This window comes from Lobosporangium transversale, assembly GCF_002105155.1.
Source record: "Lobosporangium transversale strain NRRL 3116 chromosome Unknown BCR41scaffold_60, whole genome shotgun sequence".
Taxonomy (NCBI): Eukaryota; Fungi; Mortierellomycota; class Mortierellomycetes; order Mortierellales; family Mortierellaceae; genus Lobosporangium; species Lobosporangium transversale.
The window spans coordinates 135,505-153,093 of record NW_019029038.1 but is presented as its reverse complement, the minus strand read 5'-3'; the positions used below and the strand labels follow the sequence as shown (position 1 = coordinate 153,093).

Genomic DNA, 17,589 nt, shown 5'->3' with positions numbered 1-17,589 from the left:
ACCTCGCCCCAAGACCAAGCGCCGCCGAACTTATGGATGTAGATTGGCAGGAGCATGATGATGACGATGACGAGGATCACGAAGTATATGTCAGTGATGCAGAGGAATTGGGCGAATATGTCGCGATATCAAAAGCTAGTAGGAGAGGCTCCTATGTCAGTCGTGTCCATATCCAACCCTCAGATGACGATTCTTCTATGGATACTGATGGATCTGAAGAGCAAGTAGACTATGATGAGAGGGTCCAGAATATGTCTCCTGGTGCACGGCATGATGTTATGATGCTTGCTGCAGCAATAGCAAAAGGCGATGCTCGAAAGATCATCCAGTTGCATGCTGACAAATTGTTTCTAACGGAGATCCCAGATTATGAAGATCCTAGTACCAAGTATGATAAGAAGCAGTTTTTGGCAGACCAAGCAGAGGCAAAAGCTAAACATCAAGAGCAACAAGAAACGTATGCGAAGATTATGGCTAAATTTCCAGATATACCCTCGTCCCAACGCTGAGAATTTTGCGCTGTACTGTAATGCAATGCACACAAAGTGCCATCCATGAGGAGTACTTTTAGACTTGGTTTTTCACATTCCCAGCCCCCCGGAAAAAGTAATAAAGTGACGAGCTGTAGATTTATTAAATGTTATATATCGAATAAGTATGAGGGAGTGAGTGGTGAGTGAACAACAAAGGCCAAACATTCTTGTCCATGTGCGGCTGCGGATGCTCCGGATCCTCCTTCTTTTGTCTTGTATGTTATAATATTGATAATAGTAATAATATGATTATTAATATTATTAAAAAAAAAAAAAAAAAAAAAAGTTAGAATCGAGTACTGGCAAAATGTTATATCAGCTGTAGACTGAAAAAATGTTGAGGTGGTTACTATTATGGCAATTGACAGCGAGAATGACAGAGGCGACAGTGAAAAGGATCAAGACTTGCTCCATCTCGAAGCAGACAGAAAACCAACTGCAGAGACAGCGCTGGTCACTAACAATCATCACCATGGCGAAGATGGTGGGATTTTGCCACCGCGAAGATGGCTGTTAAACTCTCCCTGCCCTAAGGGTAGAGAGGGACCAATGCAGCTGCAACTGTGTCTGCTGCTTGAGAAAGAGTTTGGACGTCCAGCCTGTAGAATTGCTTCTTGCTTGCGGAGGGCCTCGAAGCAGACAGAAAACCAACTGCAGAGACAGCGCTGGTCACTAACAATCATCACCATGGCGAAGATGGTGGGATTTTGCCATCGCGAAGATGGCTGTTAAACTCTCCCTGCCCTAAGGGTAGAGAGGGACCAATGCAGCTGCAGCTGTGTCTGTTGCTCGAGAGAGTAGCCGACATCGTGAATAGAACGGACTAGAGAAGAGGGACTTGCTTGATGGCTGATGCTATGATTGTGTCGTGTTTGATGATTGACAAAAGAAAAAAAAAAAATACCACAAGATCTTTTCAAGCTTACGCCATCACCTTCCCTCAGTTGCAATCCCTTCCTTTAGCTACAATCTCCCTCACTTGCCAGTCACTTACCTGCCCTCCTGCCATGTTTGACATAGAGAGGTCAGCTTACAATAGTATTTTTGAATTGAGAGGCTCTTAGCCAACCAATGGCCTAGAAATATATCAAATTCGAAATTTGTACAAAAATGTACAATTATCGAGATTCCACTGTACTGATGAAAAAAAAAAAAAAAAAAAAAAAAAAAAAATAGCTTATCTGTCATATTCTTAATTGTATATATAAACTTACAAGTTCCATTAATAGATGGTCGAGAATAATAATAATAATAATAATAAACATAAAAAAATAAACGCGTATGACACGAACAGTTTTTCATGTTACTAATTTGCTACTTTTTTTTTTTTTTTTTTTTTTTAGGGATCTTACGAGAAGTATATATCTCTAGTGACGGCCAAAAGATCAAGTCGAAAGATAAAGGCTCAACTTTTAACCGCAAGTTTTAGACGAAGATATAATATATTTGTCAACACGGAGAAGAGGTCAATCTTAATGAATGTGATGAATTGCAGAACCCCTATAGTCGTTCTAAATAAAAGGCATTTTGACAGCAAAATGTATGTATAGCATCAAGAGAGAGCACTCATTAGACAAGACCACCCATTGGGATCACTCTCAGGTTTTGCATTGGAGCCAATAATTAAGAAAATAAAAATAAAAATAAAACTTAATTTATACTCCTTTGACATATTATAGAGCAGCGTTCGTCCGTCAGCTTAATAGACATGAGTTATCGGGTCTTACATTTTCTATGATTTTGGTACCTGGTATCAGGCCTTTCGATTGATGACGTGAAAGTACCAACAATAGTTAAAAAGCTTGTTCACAATCTACAATAGGAACTCGCCTACATGATACATGTATAATTACACAATAGAACACCTTAGAAGTCATAAAGGAGTGTTGGATGTTTTTTTTTTTTTGTTATTGTTATTGTTGTTGTACTCGTGGAGATTTAGCTCAAGGTAAAGTTAAGGTTTACTGAACGGGTCCATCCACTGTGTCTTGTTAAGGGTTTTGGTGACATTGGCTGTTTTTTTTAAAAAAACTGACTAGTTTGTATTTTATGGCCCCTCCCTTACGGAACTGAAGTTTGTGGCACAAAATGTGTGTGCAAGCGTGTGCAAGCAAAAATAGGGAGTACATTTGAATATGTACCATGTACATAATTTACATAGGAAGAAAATCCGTCCAGCTTTCCTCCACACACACACACACGCATGCAGAGGATTCTTTTGACTATCATGTCTTCCAGTCTTGCGTGCGCCCTTCGTTCCCCACCCTTCTATTATATCCTTATATCCTAATACACACCCTAGGATATAACATAACAGCATTGCCATTAAAATAAAAAAAAAAAAAAGAAAAGCTTGTGATTAAATAGATACATCTGAAAACACATTGCAGCATCAATGAAAATGATAATAATCGGTTTATTTTACAAAGCAAGGAGAAAATAAAAGTAAAAGAATAAAACGGAAATAATAAGAAAAAAACGGAGGTCTAAAAAAGCCATTGTCTCGATTATAGCTCCTAAAGACGTCGACGTACTAATACACATTCAACAACTACATACAACTTCTTTCTCTAAAAAGAAAGAAAGAAAAGAAAAGAAAAATTGAAACAACAAAAAATATAAAAGGGTACAGCAGAGTAAGTGATAATTTACGGTAATGAGTAGATGTATGGGGGAAAAGATCCGATCAACGCATGGCGGCGTTTCCTTAAGCGTTCTTCTTGCTGTCTAGCTTCTCGCGAAGACGTTTAGCAACCGCAGGATGAAGCAAACCCGCACAATCGTCGTTTTCTGTGAGCAGCTTGCGTATCCGAGTTGAGCTGATGTCACCAGTATCGCTACTACTTCTCGTAGGTAACCACCAGATGTTGTTCATGCTGGCTTCGCACCAGTGTGCTCCATACGATTTCGTCAGCTTCTGAAATACTCTTTCTTTGACAGTCAAGCCGGATGTTGATCCTGTCGGTGAAAGTGAGTTTGAGATTTCACTACTATCAGCCTGGTCTGAGACTGGTACATTGATGTGTCCTCCAGAGTTGATGAGCAGGATGGAACGTCTGCCGGAAGGAGGACCAAGAGGCCTGTCAACTACGACAAGACCTCCAAAGAGTTTGTGTGCCCCTGTTCGAAGGACAAAGTCTGCGCCACAGATGTATACGACCCTGATGTTGAATGGATTCTTTTTTGATTCGAGTGACCCTGATCCTTGTGACATCTCTTTGCTGGTGCTACAGTTGTTGTTTTGGTTGATGATGAAATTGTTGTTGTGATGCATCTGCTGGTCCTGCAGAAGGGCGTGCATCTTGCTCTCGAGCCTTGACTGACATTGTTCATGCAGGAACTGCTGCAGACGCGATGTGACCTTGTGATAGTCATAGAATTCACTCTGAGTTGCCTCCCAGGGGTCAACATCGATCCAGTCAGAGTCCGCAGTCTGCAAACGGCACAGCTCCATTCGTTCTTCAGAATTCAGATACAAGGCATCTCCTTTGAGCTTCTGACCCACATATGCATCGTGACTGGGAGAGACAAATCCTCCAAGAACCATGGCTGCGCCCATTCCATCCTGGCCCTTCTCCATGGTTTCTTTGGCAGCCTTAAGCATTTCAATGTGGTGTACATGGATTGGACAGAATGAACCTAAATAATTGATTATAGTACAGAAAAAAGGCGTAAACCCTGGTTAAAAAAAAATAAAGTTTTTTGGCTTTTTTTTTTTTTTTTTTTTGGGAAGGCTGCAGGGAAATGAGTAATGAAGAGAGGCTCACAGTTCATCCACACACCGTTCCCGTGTGTAAAAACAATCAATTTTGGACTCTATCCTCACCACACCATTTCTCCATCCCGATCACACACCTTCCCTGTCCAATTATTTTATTTTCCTCCGAGGCCCAGTCCAGGGCGATGACAAAAGTTATACATGGTTTTTTTTTTTTTTGTAATATCCAATTAGCTTTTTTAGAGTTGCTCTCTTTCCCTTTCAAAGTGTGGGTGCCTGTTAACCCCTTTTGTCCCTTTTGTCCCTTTTGTCCCTTTTGTCATGATTAGCCAGTTATTGATTGAATGATTAAACGAACAGGTGCCCCTGTCTATCCTATCACTCCCGCATCTATGTTGTGTGCAAGTTGTGGGGTAATGTGGAAACAGAAACAGAACAGGGGGCTGCATTTTGATCAGAAGCAGATGATAGTAAGAAAAAAAAGACGTAGGACAAGTCCAAGTATGCACAACACGCACACAGAATACATAAACACAGGCAAAGAGTGATGATGAGCAGGAAGCAGAAGAGGTTGGGGCACTGATTGGGAAAGATAGACAGGTTTCAAAAAGGCTATAGACTAGGCAGGCAAAACAGGATAGGCAAAAGGGGTCAGACACTCGCCGTCATCGACTTTTTTTTTTTTTTTTTTTTTGTGCTCTCATAAGCCGCTCCTCTCTTGCCCTTATTTTTGTGTTCCATTACGACTCACGAAAGAGAATAAGTGATCACAAGGTGGTCTGCAATGTTCTGTGTTTATGTCTGTGTCTGTGGGGTGGTTTATTGTACCACCAAGCATGCTTTGCTCTATTTTTTACTCTCACCAAAGCACAAAAGTCTACAGGGTATCCCCGAACCATTGACATGGCCTGTGTCTTTGCGTGTTTGATGTTGTTGTGATAGAATGCAGAATGAGATGTGGGGTTGGGAGGGCTGTACAGGGACATGCCAAACCCAAATGGCCAAAGATGCAATAGGGGTTAGCCCTGACCAATTTCTCTCCACTGTTTGTGTCCATGGCTGCGGATGTCGCCTGTCGTCATGGCTATCCCAGGCGGCCGCAACTGTTTATGTATTCATAACGACATACATCAAACCATATGCATGACCATGCATCGAAAATACGAAGGAAAATACTAATCTGGCACTGCTCTCTAGCCATTATTCGCCCCCCCCCTCCCTCCTCTCCACATTACAAATATGTATTTACACCACACACGGCTGGACACTTCTTGTCCTCTGATCCACGGTCTATCTACATTTCCCTCCCCCTTTGAATCTCTCATTTCTCCCCAACATGTGAGGGCCAATAGCCGAGATGCACATGTTAAATGCAGAGATAGAGGGGAAGAGTTCGATCGAGAATGCAGCATTTCCCGAGGGATAACCTGCAGACAATTGAGGATAAAAAGAGACAACATGTGCGTATGTGTACATGTATGTACAAGTGCCAAGGAGACAAAAAAAAAAGTGTAAATGGTAGGACAATGCAATAGGATAGCAAGAGATGGAGGTATCAAGAAACAAATGAGCAAGGGGAGAAGTAGGAGGGGAACAAGAAATGATCATCGTACTGGCCACAATCGGTGTATGGATTGTAAATGTAAGCAACCTATTCACCACCTGCTTTTTTAGTCCAGTTCCACACCACATTTTTTACAAGATACTGCAAAGGAGCACTATCCACAGCTTCATTTTTTCCGATCCAGCCCTTGGGTTGGCAGCCACCCAGTCCATGTTTTTTTTTTTTTTTTTTTTTTTTTTATACGTATCTTACAATACTATCCCACCAATGAATACACATCATAATATAATGTCATCGCTGAATAAAACAAAAACAAAAACACAAAAACAAAAAAAAAAAAAATTGATCTGTTTTGAGCCGTACCTGTCAGAATCAGAACGATCTTCTCCTTGGAACAGTCTTCGATTGACATTTGGTCGATACGATCATTGATCTTTTTAATAGGTGTCTGGAGAGGGCTTGATTCCTCATAAGGACCGGTGCAGTTCTGGATCGGTGTGAGGGGTGCACTCGGTAGGTTGTTGTATGTTGGGTCAAATTGGATGCTGTTCTTGCTGTGGTTACTAGAGCCGGAGCTGGGACTGGAGCTGGAGGTATTGATGATGTTGTTGGTTAAGTTGTGATGCATGATGATCTTTGCATTCGTGACAGAGAGATCCTGTTTCAGATCACACTCGCGGTAGAACAGTGCCTGGTGCTGTTGGTGTCGAGATGTTGATGCTGAGGAGGAGATGGAGTTGACTGAAGAAACCGTGGTCGGATGATGATAGGAATGATGTCGTGGATGGTTATGATGTTGGCGATGACTCTGGTTATGGTTATGGTGGTGATGATGAAGAGTAGCTGAATAACCAGTAAAAAGAAGAGGCTGATCAAACCGCCTCTCCTGCTTACTTTGATCACGCAAGTGGAGTGGAGCAGACTGAAGAGCGAGCATTTGGGATGATGGTAGGGCAGAAAGAAACGTGAAGAGTAAGTAAAAGCCAAGGGAAAAGCGAAGAGAAAGAAGAGAGTTCTCTAGAGAAGGAGATGATGTCAAAGAAGAGAAAGAAACAAAGAGTTTGAAAGCAATGGGAACCAGGGGAGAGGAAGTAGGCAGGTCAAGTAAGCGAACAAGAAGAGGTCTAATAAGAACAGTAAGAAAAGAAAAGAATGAGAAAGAACGAAAAAAAGACAGGAGACAAAAGCCAAAGAGAGAAAGAGAAGAGAAATGAGGACAATAAGAAGAAAGGAAGAAAGATAGAAAGAAGATAGAAAGAAGGAAGAAGAAGAAGAAGAAGAAGAAGTAAAAAAAAAAAGAAAAAGAAACGATGTGGAAGGGTGGAGAGAAAGAGCGGCAAAATATATTTAAACTTCCATATTTAAACAAACAAATAAGACAAGTGAAATAAGAGACAGAAGTAAAAACAATTCGCTTACACTATACAGACGATCAATAGAGTAGAGACTGTTTTAAAGTATTCAAAGACTGTTTACTCGATTGTATAAATATTTATACAAAATTATAAATATATTTTTACTGGTACTACTACGGTCCTTTTTTTTTTTACGCAGTGGAATACAACAAAGAATCTGATGACAACACGAAGGAAAGTAAAAAAAAAAAAGAATTGAGCCTGTCATCAAAATCAAAAAAAGAGAGAGAAAGAGAGAGAGTAAGAGAGTAAAAGTGGGTGTAAGAGAGAGAATGAGAGTGTGACGAAGAGGCGCCTATTGGATTGTATTATATTGTATTGTATTGTATTGTATTGTATTATATGGTATTGTATAGTTCAGTAAATAAAAATAAAAAAAAAAAGTAGATGGATCTCCAGAGTGGCGCCGTCTTGCAGACATCAGTCCATCACCAACATGGAGATGGAGTGAGACAAGAATAGAAAAAAAAAGAGGGTATTGCAGTGAGCGAGAGGAACCACCTAAATGTACACAAAAATGCTTTTTTGAACACAAAGATTCCAACTAAAAAAAAAAAAAAAATCACCAACTTTGCCCAGGAACAAGTGCATCTTACAGTAGACACAACGTCAAAAAAAAAATAAAAAAATAAAAAAAGGGACACAAAGGCATGCAGTTGTACAAACACAGGAGAAATATTTACATAAATGTTCTTTAGTATAAACATCCAAGACATCATCAATATACTTTAAATGTTTCCAACTACGCACACTGCCTCTCACTCTGACACACTCACATGGAACTCTTCAAAACATCAGGCAGGGGGCCCGGGGCATCGCCATGTCTACAATCTGTAGACAGAACCTTTTTTTTTTCTTTATTTATTTTTTTCTTTTTTATTTTTTATTCATTATCTTTTATTCTTTGTTTTATTTTATTTTATTCTATCTTATTTAAAAGAAAAACAAATACTGTAAATAAACAAAATAACACGTCGACAATACATAATTGTCTCCACAAGGAAAAAGTTCAGGTCAGACAATGAATAATCAGGAACCTATTTAGACTGTCGATGCAGCTGTAATCTGTTCCACATACGCCTCATGCATTATTGCATTTACCCCTTCCCCAATTGACCCCCCCTTTTTTTTTTTTTTTTTTTTTTTTTTCCTGCCTTCTCTTCCTCTTCTTGTCATAATCATAATCATAATCATAATCAACAACCCCATCAACAAATATTTATCTGTATTTCCAAACAAAGACAACAACGCGCGAGGCGAGAGCACAGTCGCCACTATCTGCGCTTCGTATGCACTTCTGCATCTCTACATTTCTTCCCAGCCTGGAAAACACGCATTGACTTAATTGCTTTAAAACCTTTTCTTTTTCAACCAGTTTTGACGCACGGCTGTTTTTAATAATGATGGGAAGGAAAGGAGATGGAATATCAGGAGGTTTGGAAGGAAAAAAAAGGGAAAACGGAGAGGAATCTTATCCACCCACTTTTCTATCCTCGATCACTGTTTATAAACATCGATAGAACGCGTCTTCAAGCCTAACAGACTAGCTAACTTTTACAGTCCGAAGTCTATCACTCCTCCTTATCAATCACAATTATCATCATCGATCATTTACCCATGACATAAATAAACCGTGTCGTCCGAATTTGACGAATTCTTTTTTTTTTTTTTTTTTTTTTTCAAGAACAATTGAATGAATGAAATTCATGAAGGTTGATCATTGATTCATTGAAAAATCTCAAACTTTTTTATTTTTTTATTTTTTTATTTTATTTTTTATTTTATTTGTTTGCATTGTACATGTACATGTAGACTGCAGATTGCAGTCGGGAACGTCTTTCCTCCCTTTTCTTCCATTTTCCCTATTTTTTTTTGTGTTCCCTTTCTCTTGCTCTCTCTTCCCTTTCCTCCCTCCCCCTTATTTTACTTTGTTTGCAGCTTTTGAAGCTGTATTCAACCCCTGTAGCACTGAGGATATGCAGCAAACATTCGAGATAGAAAAAGGAAAAAAAAAAAGAAGGGCTCCCTGATCTGTCTCATTCTGCTCAGGCTTGATCTGCTCTGCTATGCTCTTTATTTTGATGCTCTCCCTGTCTCTGCCTCTCTGTGTTGATTACAGTATACATGGATGTACAAGTCTCTCCGATGCTTAGTCGGTGTGTGGCTCACTCTCAGCCTTTTGGGCGAATTCGCTTTTTTTTTTTTTTTTAAAGGTACGTGAATGGTCCACTTATTCCATTCTGTGCCTGACTTTTTTTTTTTTTTTTTTTTTTTTTTTTTGGTCTTCTGAGAGAGCACAAAACACAGCATTTATAATAGGCAAACTCAAAATAATTCTGTCCAAAGGCCCTTGTGTTCCACAAAGTCCTTTTCAACTCAAACACAAAGACATACACTTGCTCGCACACCCACTTTCTTTTTCAACCCAGTCCCATCTATTTTTTCGGCTCTTTAAGCCGAAATAAAAAAAAAAATAAAAAAAATAAAAAAAAAAAAAGCGATAGCTTACATCCCGTACAATGTACATGTATACATTTACATATTATATAGAGTATTTTACCGAAGGAAAAAAAAAAAAAAGTTAAGAAGCAAAAAAAATAATAAAAAGCTCATGTGCGAAAATCGGGGAAGGCATGGAGCTGTTCTCTCAAAATTTACAGTTAGTGTGCAGCATGGTATGAGTTATACATACATCGGAATGTAGGAAGCAGAGCCTAGTTTGGCGAATACGCACAGGAAATGATGTGCAATTCTTACCAACAAAAAAAAAAAAAAAAAAAAAAAAAAGACAGAGAGGAAAGAAGGAATCAGAAACAATCCGCTCTCAATCTTCCAGTTACCAACAAAAAAAGGAAAAAAGGAAAAAAAAAAAAAACATGGAACATTTTCATGCTACATGGCTCTTTTTTATTCTCTATGGAATCGATATACTATCCCGCTTCTTTGGCTCACCATCTCTTTTTGTTTAAAAATATAATCTATTACCACCATGCAGCGCACATATCTCATTATGGTGGAAGATTAAAAAAGTAATGGGTGGAAAAGAGTATAAAGTAAAATAAAGAGGCAAGAGATAATCAAGGTCTCAACAAGAAACCAAAACATCAAATTAAATCTATAACACTCCCTTGTACTTGATTATGGTTGTGGTTGTGGATCAAGGAGACTCGGTGCTTTTATTTAACATCTCTACTTGGCTCCATGCCTTTCTCTCTGCCAAGGAGCTGCTTATCCTGTCTGTGGGTCCAAAAGGACATGGGGCATTTGGAGGGGGGAAATCGCGAAAAAAAAAAAAAAAAAAAAAAAAAGGAGTAGAAATAAATAGTGGTGTAGGTAACAATGACGTTATAGTCGAAGACGCGTTCTCTTTAGAGAATGTGCGTCAGTGTAAACATTAATCAGCTCAACATAGCAATGGTTCAAAGGTCTGATTGGTTGGAAAAATTTCCTTCTAGATAGTGTTGGAAATTTGGGGTAGGGGGATGTGGTTCTGGTCACTTCCAACTACAGAGATAGAAAAATACATAAAAACTGCAAAGCACAAAAACACTGAACAAGGCCAGTCAATACTCAAATGATTCTGTGAACGAAAGGAGGGATCTTTAATAATCTCTCTATGACTGTTGAAGGGTTGCGGAGGTTCTTCACCTGAACAATCAAAGTCTCCTGGGCTGGTACTCGTTTTATCTGTTGATGACGAACCTTCACGTGACCATAATGGGTAACGAATTGACTTTCAGGAACCAAGCATTAATGTGAGCCGCAGTCATAAGATTGAAACGTTTTCAATCCTATATTCCCAACCGCTGCTCTCCTCGAGTTCACGAGATTGTTATGAAAACAGTAGTGGAGTGTCTACAATACATTGGACAATCTTGTTCTACATTTGGGATAGTTGGCTTTGCCAAAAAAAAAAAAAAAAAAAAAAAAAGCCATAGGGCTGAACAGTATGCTTTCTTCGATGAAACATGTATGGGGATTTCACAACGCCACACTCTATATGGATTTATAGTCAATAGAGGGTATGCCATGAGAGCGCGCCCCTTCGAGACAGATGTTAGTATCAAAGTCGATCGCAGCCATGGAATCTTATCACAACATGAAACAAGACTCGGACTTTGAGATCTTTAGCAAACTCAAAGCCACTGTAGCCGCCCCGAACTATCAAAAGCTTAAATTATAGTGTAGTGCTGTGCTTTGAAAAAATGATTATGGCAGGAATTTCGTCGGATGCTGGTATGGCCAAGAGTATTGATCACCGGAATGAGCATCGGAGCTTATCGTTTATTTATATGTAGATGTGGACGCAATAGTACGAAGATATCCTTCGTTCGATGAAGTTGGCTTAAAGGATGAAATAGAAGACTCAATTGTCACAGAGACTAATCAGTTTCCGACATGGGCTCGGAACGTCATTAAGGGAAAGGATAGCATCCTGCACTTGTAGGGCTATAGTCCCAATAATATTAAAATGTCGACATTAGACAAAGGAACGGCTTTGATTGTTGCAACCTGCGCTATCTTACCGAAGAATTAGAAAGCAAAACGTCATCTATCAGCACAGGTGACGGACTTTTTTTTTTTTTTTTTTTTTTTTTTGGAGATCAAGAACAAGGCCACCGCAATCGACCAAAAAGGTTGTTATGCAATCAGCATTCACACCTAGACTCTGGGTAGTTTCAAATGCAAAAAGGGATGGACTTACTATTCCAGAGGATTACTGGATCCGAACTAGTTCCATTAAGAGACTTGAGTTGGTTTCAATGTCGTAGTAGAGGGAAAGACGGGTGAGTCTTATAATGGACTCAGAAGGAGATTAAAGCGATAAATATGAGATAGCAAGAGCATGCTCAGGACTGGAAACAATAGGCCTATAGGCTGGCTTCTAAGAGTAATCATGGAAACAAGGCTGTTATTGAAATTAGCCCATATCTAATTACACAGTCCATATCTGTCGAACAACAGTAACTCTTCAAGGTCCATGCTCTTGGATGTTTTGTAGTTAGCACCAAGAAATATCTGGAACAAAAAAAAAAAAAAAAAAAAAAAAAAAGGGTGCATATAACTTGCGGAATAAAACGAGGATCGTCGGCTCCATTGCCATTTTTGTTCACTACCTCTATATATATATATATATATATTGACATGAATATTTGTATAGTGTATGTAGGAGGTACCTACCGGATACACTACTGTATTCAAAAAATGGCACAAGCAACGTTTCGACATTAGTCACTTTATCAGTCAGCAAATCAAGAGGTCGAATCTTTGACCATTAAATCCACACCAGATGAGCCTTGTTTCCAGAGCATCAAAAACGAGCCATGTGGAGATCGAACGGACCAACTTTTTCTCTCCCTCTAAAGAAGTGAGCGATGAATAAGTCAGATCAGCTAAATTTCATCTTTGTGTAGCTGTGGATCGGACGCGCTCAATTGCTTATCTGGGCAGATGAAGGTTGGACAAACAGATGTCAATTTCACTGGCTAATCATCACCCCACGTGCTCGCATGATTGGTGTACAACGCCATCTTGCTTTCATAAATATTTTTTTCTCTTTGAGGCGGAGAGAAGATCTACTTGGGTATTTCATTATCAACACTTCAACACCGTTTGCCTACACAACTACATTGAGCCATTCACTACTACCGTCATCAGTGGACATCAGCATCAACATCAGCATCGGAATCGGAGGCCAACACTGTTTTTGTTGTGTATCCCATCAAGGTTTCTGCGAATGTGGGATGTTTAAAAAACAACAACAAAGGAAAGTGATTAGATATCTCTGATTTAGGTGGCTAGACTGATCATTGTAACAATTCATCAAGCATGCAAAGGAAAATTAAATAGGACAAATGAAAAAAAAAAAAGATGCCAGCTTAGATTGACAAATAAAGTTGTTGTTGGTATCGTTATTGATGACATGTACTTCTGGTGATCACGGTGGTAGCTGATAGTGTATATTTATATTTGTATATTGTTCTTTTCTATCTTGATCCGTGAACGGTTTGACGAGTCAGAAAAGACATTTTCCTCGCAGCAGACACACACCTGTATGTCAAGTCAAGAGAGAAGATCAGAAAAAGCGAAAAAAGTGAGAATGGCGGTTGTTGTTGAACCTGGCTCTGTATGACGCAGGTGGGTGTGATCCAAAGTCCGTGTGGCATGCCAACGGATGCGACGGGCATTGGATACGCCATAAATGTATAATTGCTTAAATAACAGGAATACACAACAGACTGACTGAAATGTCCAACCATTGATCTCCATTGACCCCACGTATACTCAGCGCTGGTCAATTTTTCATTATTTCGTCTCTCGCTCTGGCCAGTCTCTGTGCACCTTTTCATCTCAATCTCTTTATTTTATTTATTATTTTTTCTTCTTCACACACACACGGCTATTAACTTTGGCCAAAATCAGCTCTCTTCCTCTTTCTCATTCTCCACTCTTCCCATGTCTTTTCATTCGAATCCCTTTCCTTCTCTCTAGTTTCCTCTTTTTTATACATACGCGTGCATTCATTCTTATTTTACTATTTATCTCTATTTTATTTTATTTTAACGTCATCGGCCCTTCTTTTTTCACATTCTATTGTTACTCCTCCATTTCAGCCACACCACAACAAATCAACCATGAAATTCGGTCACCAACTCAAGACCTCGCTCTATCCAGAATGGGTCTTCTATTACCTTGCCTACGACAAGCTCAAGGCTGAACTTAAGACTCGTATCAACCAGAACAATGGTGGCTGGACTGAGGACGACGAAACGGCATTCGCAGAGTTGCTGGAGAAGGAACTTGACAAGGTCTACTCCTTCCAAAAAGTAAAGTCCGGCGAAATCATGCGTCGTCTACAACATTCGAAGCAGGAAGTCGAGGAGATCATTCAGTCTAACGACGCACAGAACGAGGATTATGCCCTTTTGGAAGAGGAACTTCAGCATATCATCGCTGACGTGCACGACCTTGCTAAATTCACTCGACTCAATTACACTGGATTCCTCAAGATCATCAAGAAACACGATGTAAGCATTACTTCCTCATTCATGTTTACAACCTTTTTTTTTTTCTTTCTCCGTTTATCTATTTCATGATGTCCATTCAAACGTGCGCATACACCTTGGAAAAGGGAAAGAAAGAAAAGAAAAAAAAATCAATACATATTGCGAGAAACAGCTCTGAATACAAGGAAACCTTCAGTACCGGAAAACAGCCCATGATGCAGGAAGCCAAAGATTTAGCAAAGCAAAAAAGATGATCTTTTTTTTTTTGTTTTACAAAACGTCATGGATCACAGTAAACAAATCGAGAACTAATTCGGTCTTTCTTTGATTATTTTGAAATAGAAAATCACTCACTGGATCCTTAGGCCCATCTTTATGGTCCGTCTCAACTCAAAGCCCTTCTATAAAGAAAACTACGATGCATTGATTGTAAAGCTCTCGAATCTTTATGATACTGTCCGGACACGGGGGAAGGCGCACGGTGGAGACTCAGCTGCAGGAGGCAACCAGCAAGCCTTCGTTCGTCAAACCACTAAATACTGGGTCCATCCCGACAACATCACGGAGCTTAAGCTGATCATTTTGAAACATCTTCCTGTCCTAGTTTTCAATCCCAATAAGGAATTCAGCCCTGCTGACAGTGCTATCTCATCCATCTATTTTGATAATGAAGAGTTTGAGCTCTACATGGGACGCTTGGAAAAATCGGAGGGCGCAGAGGCTCTCCGTCTAAGGTGGTATGGTGGCATGGATCAACAGCAAATTTTTGTGGAGAGAAAGACACATCGCGAGGATTGGACTGGTGAAAAATCAGTCAAGGCACGTTTCCCTATCAAGGAGAAATACGTCAATGCTTTTTTGCGCGGCGAGTATACCATGGATGCTACAGTCGCCAAGATGAGAGCTGAAGGCAAGAAGTCGGAGAAGGAGATTGAAGAATTTGAACAACTTGCTGCTGAGTGCCAATATGGAATCTTGACTAAGAACTACGGACCAGGTAAAAAAAAAAAAAAAAAAAAAAAAAAAAAAAAAGGATGCATAAAAAACGAAAACTTTATTGGATGCAAATCTTTCATCCTTTGACTGACATGCTGGATAATTTCTTTTGTCTTGGTCAATGCTATACTAGTGCTGCGTACATTCTATAATCGTACTGCTTTCCAGCTCCCTGGAGATGCTCGTGTTCGAATCTCTCTCGACACCGAGCTTACTTTGATCCGTGAAGACAATATGGATGGCAGGGTTAGATCTGGAAATAACTGGCGTCGTATGGATATTGGCATCGACTGGCCTTTCAGTCAGCTTCCGGATGACGATATCTGCCGCTTCCCTTATGCAGTCCTTGAGGTCAAGCTGCAGACACAGCATGGTCAAGAACCCCCAGAATGGGTCCGTGAGCTCGTCAACTCACATCTAGTCGAGTCTGTGCCCAAGTTCTCAAAGTTCATCCATGGTGTCTCAACCTTGATTGAGCATCGCGTTAAGCTCTTCCCTTTCTGGTACCATCAGATGGATATTGATATCCGTAAGCCTCCCAACAAGAATGTATCCATTTCTCGTCCCGACCCAAGTGGGTATAGTACACCAGCCAATGCGACTAGCGATGAAGACCACGACAGAATCACAGTAGGCGATGAGGAGCAAGGTTACCAAGGCGGAGCCAAGCGTTCTCAAGATTATGAATGGGTTGATGAGGAAGATGACGAAGAGAATCCTTTAGAACCTTCCACCCACTGGATCCAGCGTCCTTCCCAAACCTCGAGCAGCGCCTCGAGCGAACGAACACCTCTTCTAGGTAGTCAAAGACGCCAACTCAAGAACAAAAATTCGCTGATCTCACCATTCAAGCCTGGTGCAGAGACACTCCGTTACTTATTCCGCCGTACTAAGGACAGAGCTGGGCATCCATTTGGCGAGGATGAGGCCGTAAATGCCAATCAGACAACGTATCTGATCACGCCTCCGGGACGAAAGATCGCAACCCTTGTCCGTGTTGAGCCTAAAGTCTATTTTGCAAATGAGCGCACGTTCCTTTCCTGGCTCCAGTTTACGGTTCTGCTGGGTGGTCTCTCATTGGGTTTGCTTAACTTTGGCGACAAGGTCTCGCGCGTGAGTGCAGGTCTGTTTACGTTCGTGGCTTTGTCGTTTATGGTTTATGCTGTAGTTACCTACCATTGGCGTGCATATAAGATCCGTAACAAGGAACTGGGACCATTCGATGACCGGATCGGGCCTACACTTCTGTGCTTCATTCTTCTAACTGCAATGGTGACTAACTTTTTCTTACAGTGGGCTTATGAGAAAAAGAGGCCTTAGATCTCATTGGTACAGTCAGAGCTAGAGTCATAGCCATTACTATTGTCACTATTATTTCCTATCTACGCGCAGCATTTCTTTAGCATTCTTCTTTTTTCTTTTATTCAAATGAAGTCATAAAACATACCAATATCATAGCAATCTTTTTTTTTTTTTTTTTTTTTTTTTGTTCCATCTTCATTACATCTATTTCAGTGCTCCAGTCTACAATGAGAGGAAAATAGAAAAAAAAGGTTTAATTGAAAATGAAGATTTTCCTTATATACCAAAGCCAAAGCCTTCAGAGTCGAGTTGTGCCAAGTTGAGAAGCATGTCCTGATCAAAGAACTTGTTGACAGAGACGTCTTCACTCAGGCAATTGCATCTACGTGTCTTGATCATAAAGTTCCTGGCCAAATGCTCAATTGGACTGGGCTCGAGCAGGCGCAGAACAATGCTCCTGTTCAATGGATCGCCAGGTACGTTTTGCCAATGGTCAAAGATTTGCTGAGCAAAAACCTGGTCAGAGCTGTATACACTGCAGTAACACAGTCGGCAGGTGCCTGCACTTCCATTGTAATACAAGTTCTTTCTACCTTGGGCTTGCCATCAAGAACGAAGAGTAACACAAACGACTAGCAGTGTAGAAAATGTGTCTTCTTCGATAAATAGGCTCTGCTGCTAGATCTGCACTCAGAAGCCAACAGAACCCAATTACCAGTCACCACAGATTGGTCTCTATGTTGAATTACACATTGCCCCACAAAAACACTAAGCGAATTTGTTTACATCAACTCCAGCTGTTCGAAAGAGGATTAAATTGTTGATATTCGTGCCATATAGAGATATATAAAAACGTCTATAAAATTATGATGAGTCAGCGTAGAGCTCGGCAAATGATTTGAGAGTGAAACACCAGCCTATCTGTGAGACCCAAAACTGACATTTCCGAGCTCGGGCGAAAGCCTAATGCTCTCTCTCCCTACCAGGAGTTTGTGAAATGGTAGTGTTAATCCCTTCAACTGTATGCTTTAGTCTAAAGTACATGTATGTGGGA

At 40.2% G+C, this 17,589-nt stretch overlaps 3 protein-coding genes across 3 annotated transcripts; 1 reads left to right on the top strand and 2 right to left on the bottom strand.

Moving 5' to 3' along the window:
- Positions 1–2,943: 2,943 nt before the first annotated feature.
- BCR41DRAFT_207272 (hypothetical protein) lies at positions 2,944–4,278 on the bottom strand. The gene has a single exon (XM_022019935.1). It carries the CDS (start codon positions 4,135–4,137, stop codon positions 3,241–3,243), a length of 897 nt encoding a protein of 298 aa, XP_021876344.1. The 5' UTR covers positions 4,138–4,278; the 3' UTR covers positions 2,944–3,240.
- A 1,793-nt stretch (positions 4,279–6,071) lies between these two features.
- BCR41DRAFT_375075 (hypothetical protein) lies at positions 6,072–6,752 on the bottom strand (the record flags this gene model as incomplete). Its single annotated transcript, XM_022026914.1, has 3 exons — positions 6,072–6,112; positions 6,179–6,556; positions 6,710–6,752. 3 exons carry the CDS (start codon positions 6,750–6,752, stop codon positions 6,072–6,074), a joined length of 462 nt encoding a protein of 153 aa, XP_021876343.1.
- A 6,833-nt stretch (positions 6,753–13,585) lies between these two features.
- Positions 13,586–16,695, top strand: BCR41DRAFT_363123 (polyphosphate synthetase protein). Its single transcript, XM_022025843.1, has 3 exons — positions 13,586–14,258; positions 14,580–15,234; positions 15,367–16,695. Exons 1-3 carry the CDS (start codon positions 13,866–13,868, stop codon positions 16,551–16,553), a joined length of 2,235 nt encoding a protein of 744 aa, XP_021876342.1. The 5' UTR covers positions 13,586–13,865; the 3' UTR covers positions 16,554–16,695.
- Positions 16,696–17,589: the final 894 nt, after the last annotated feature.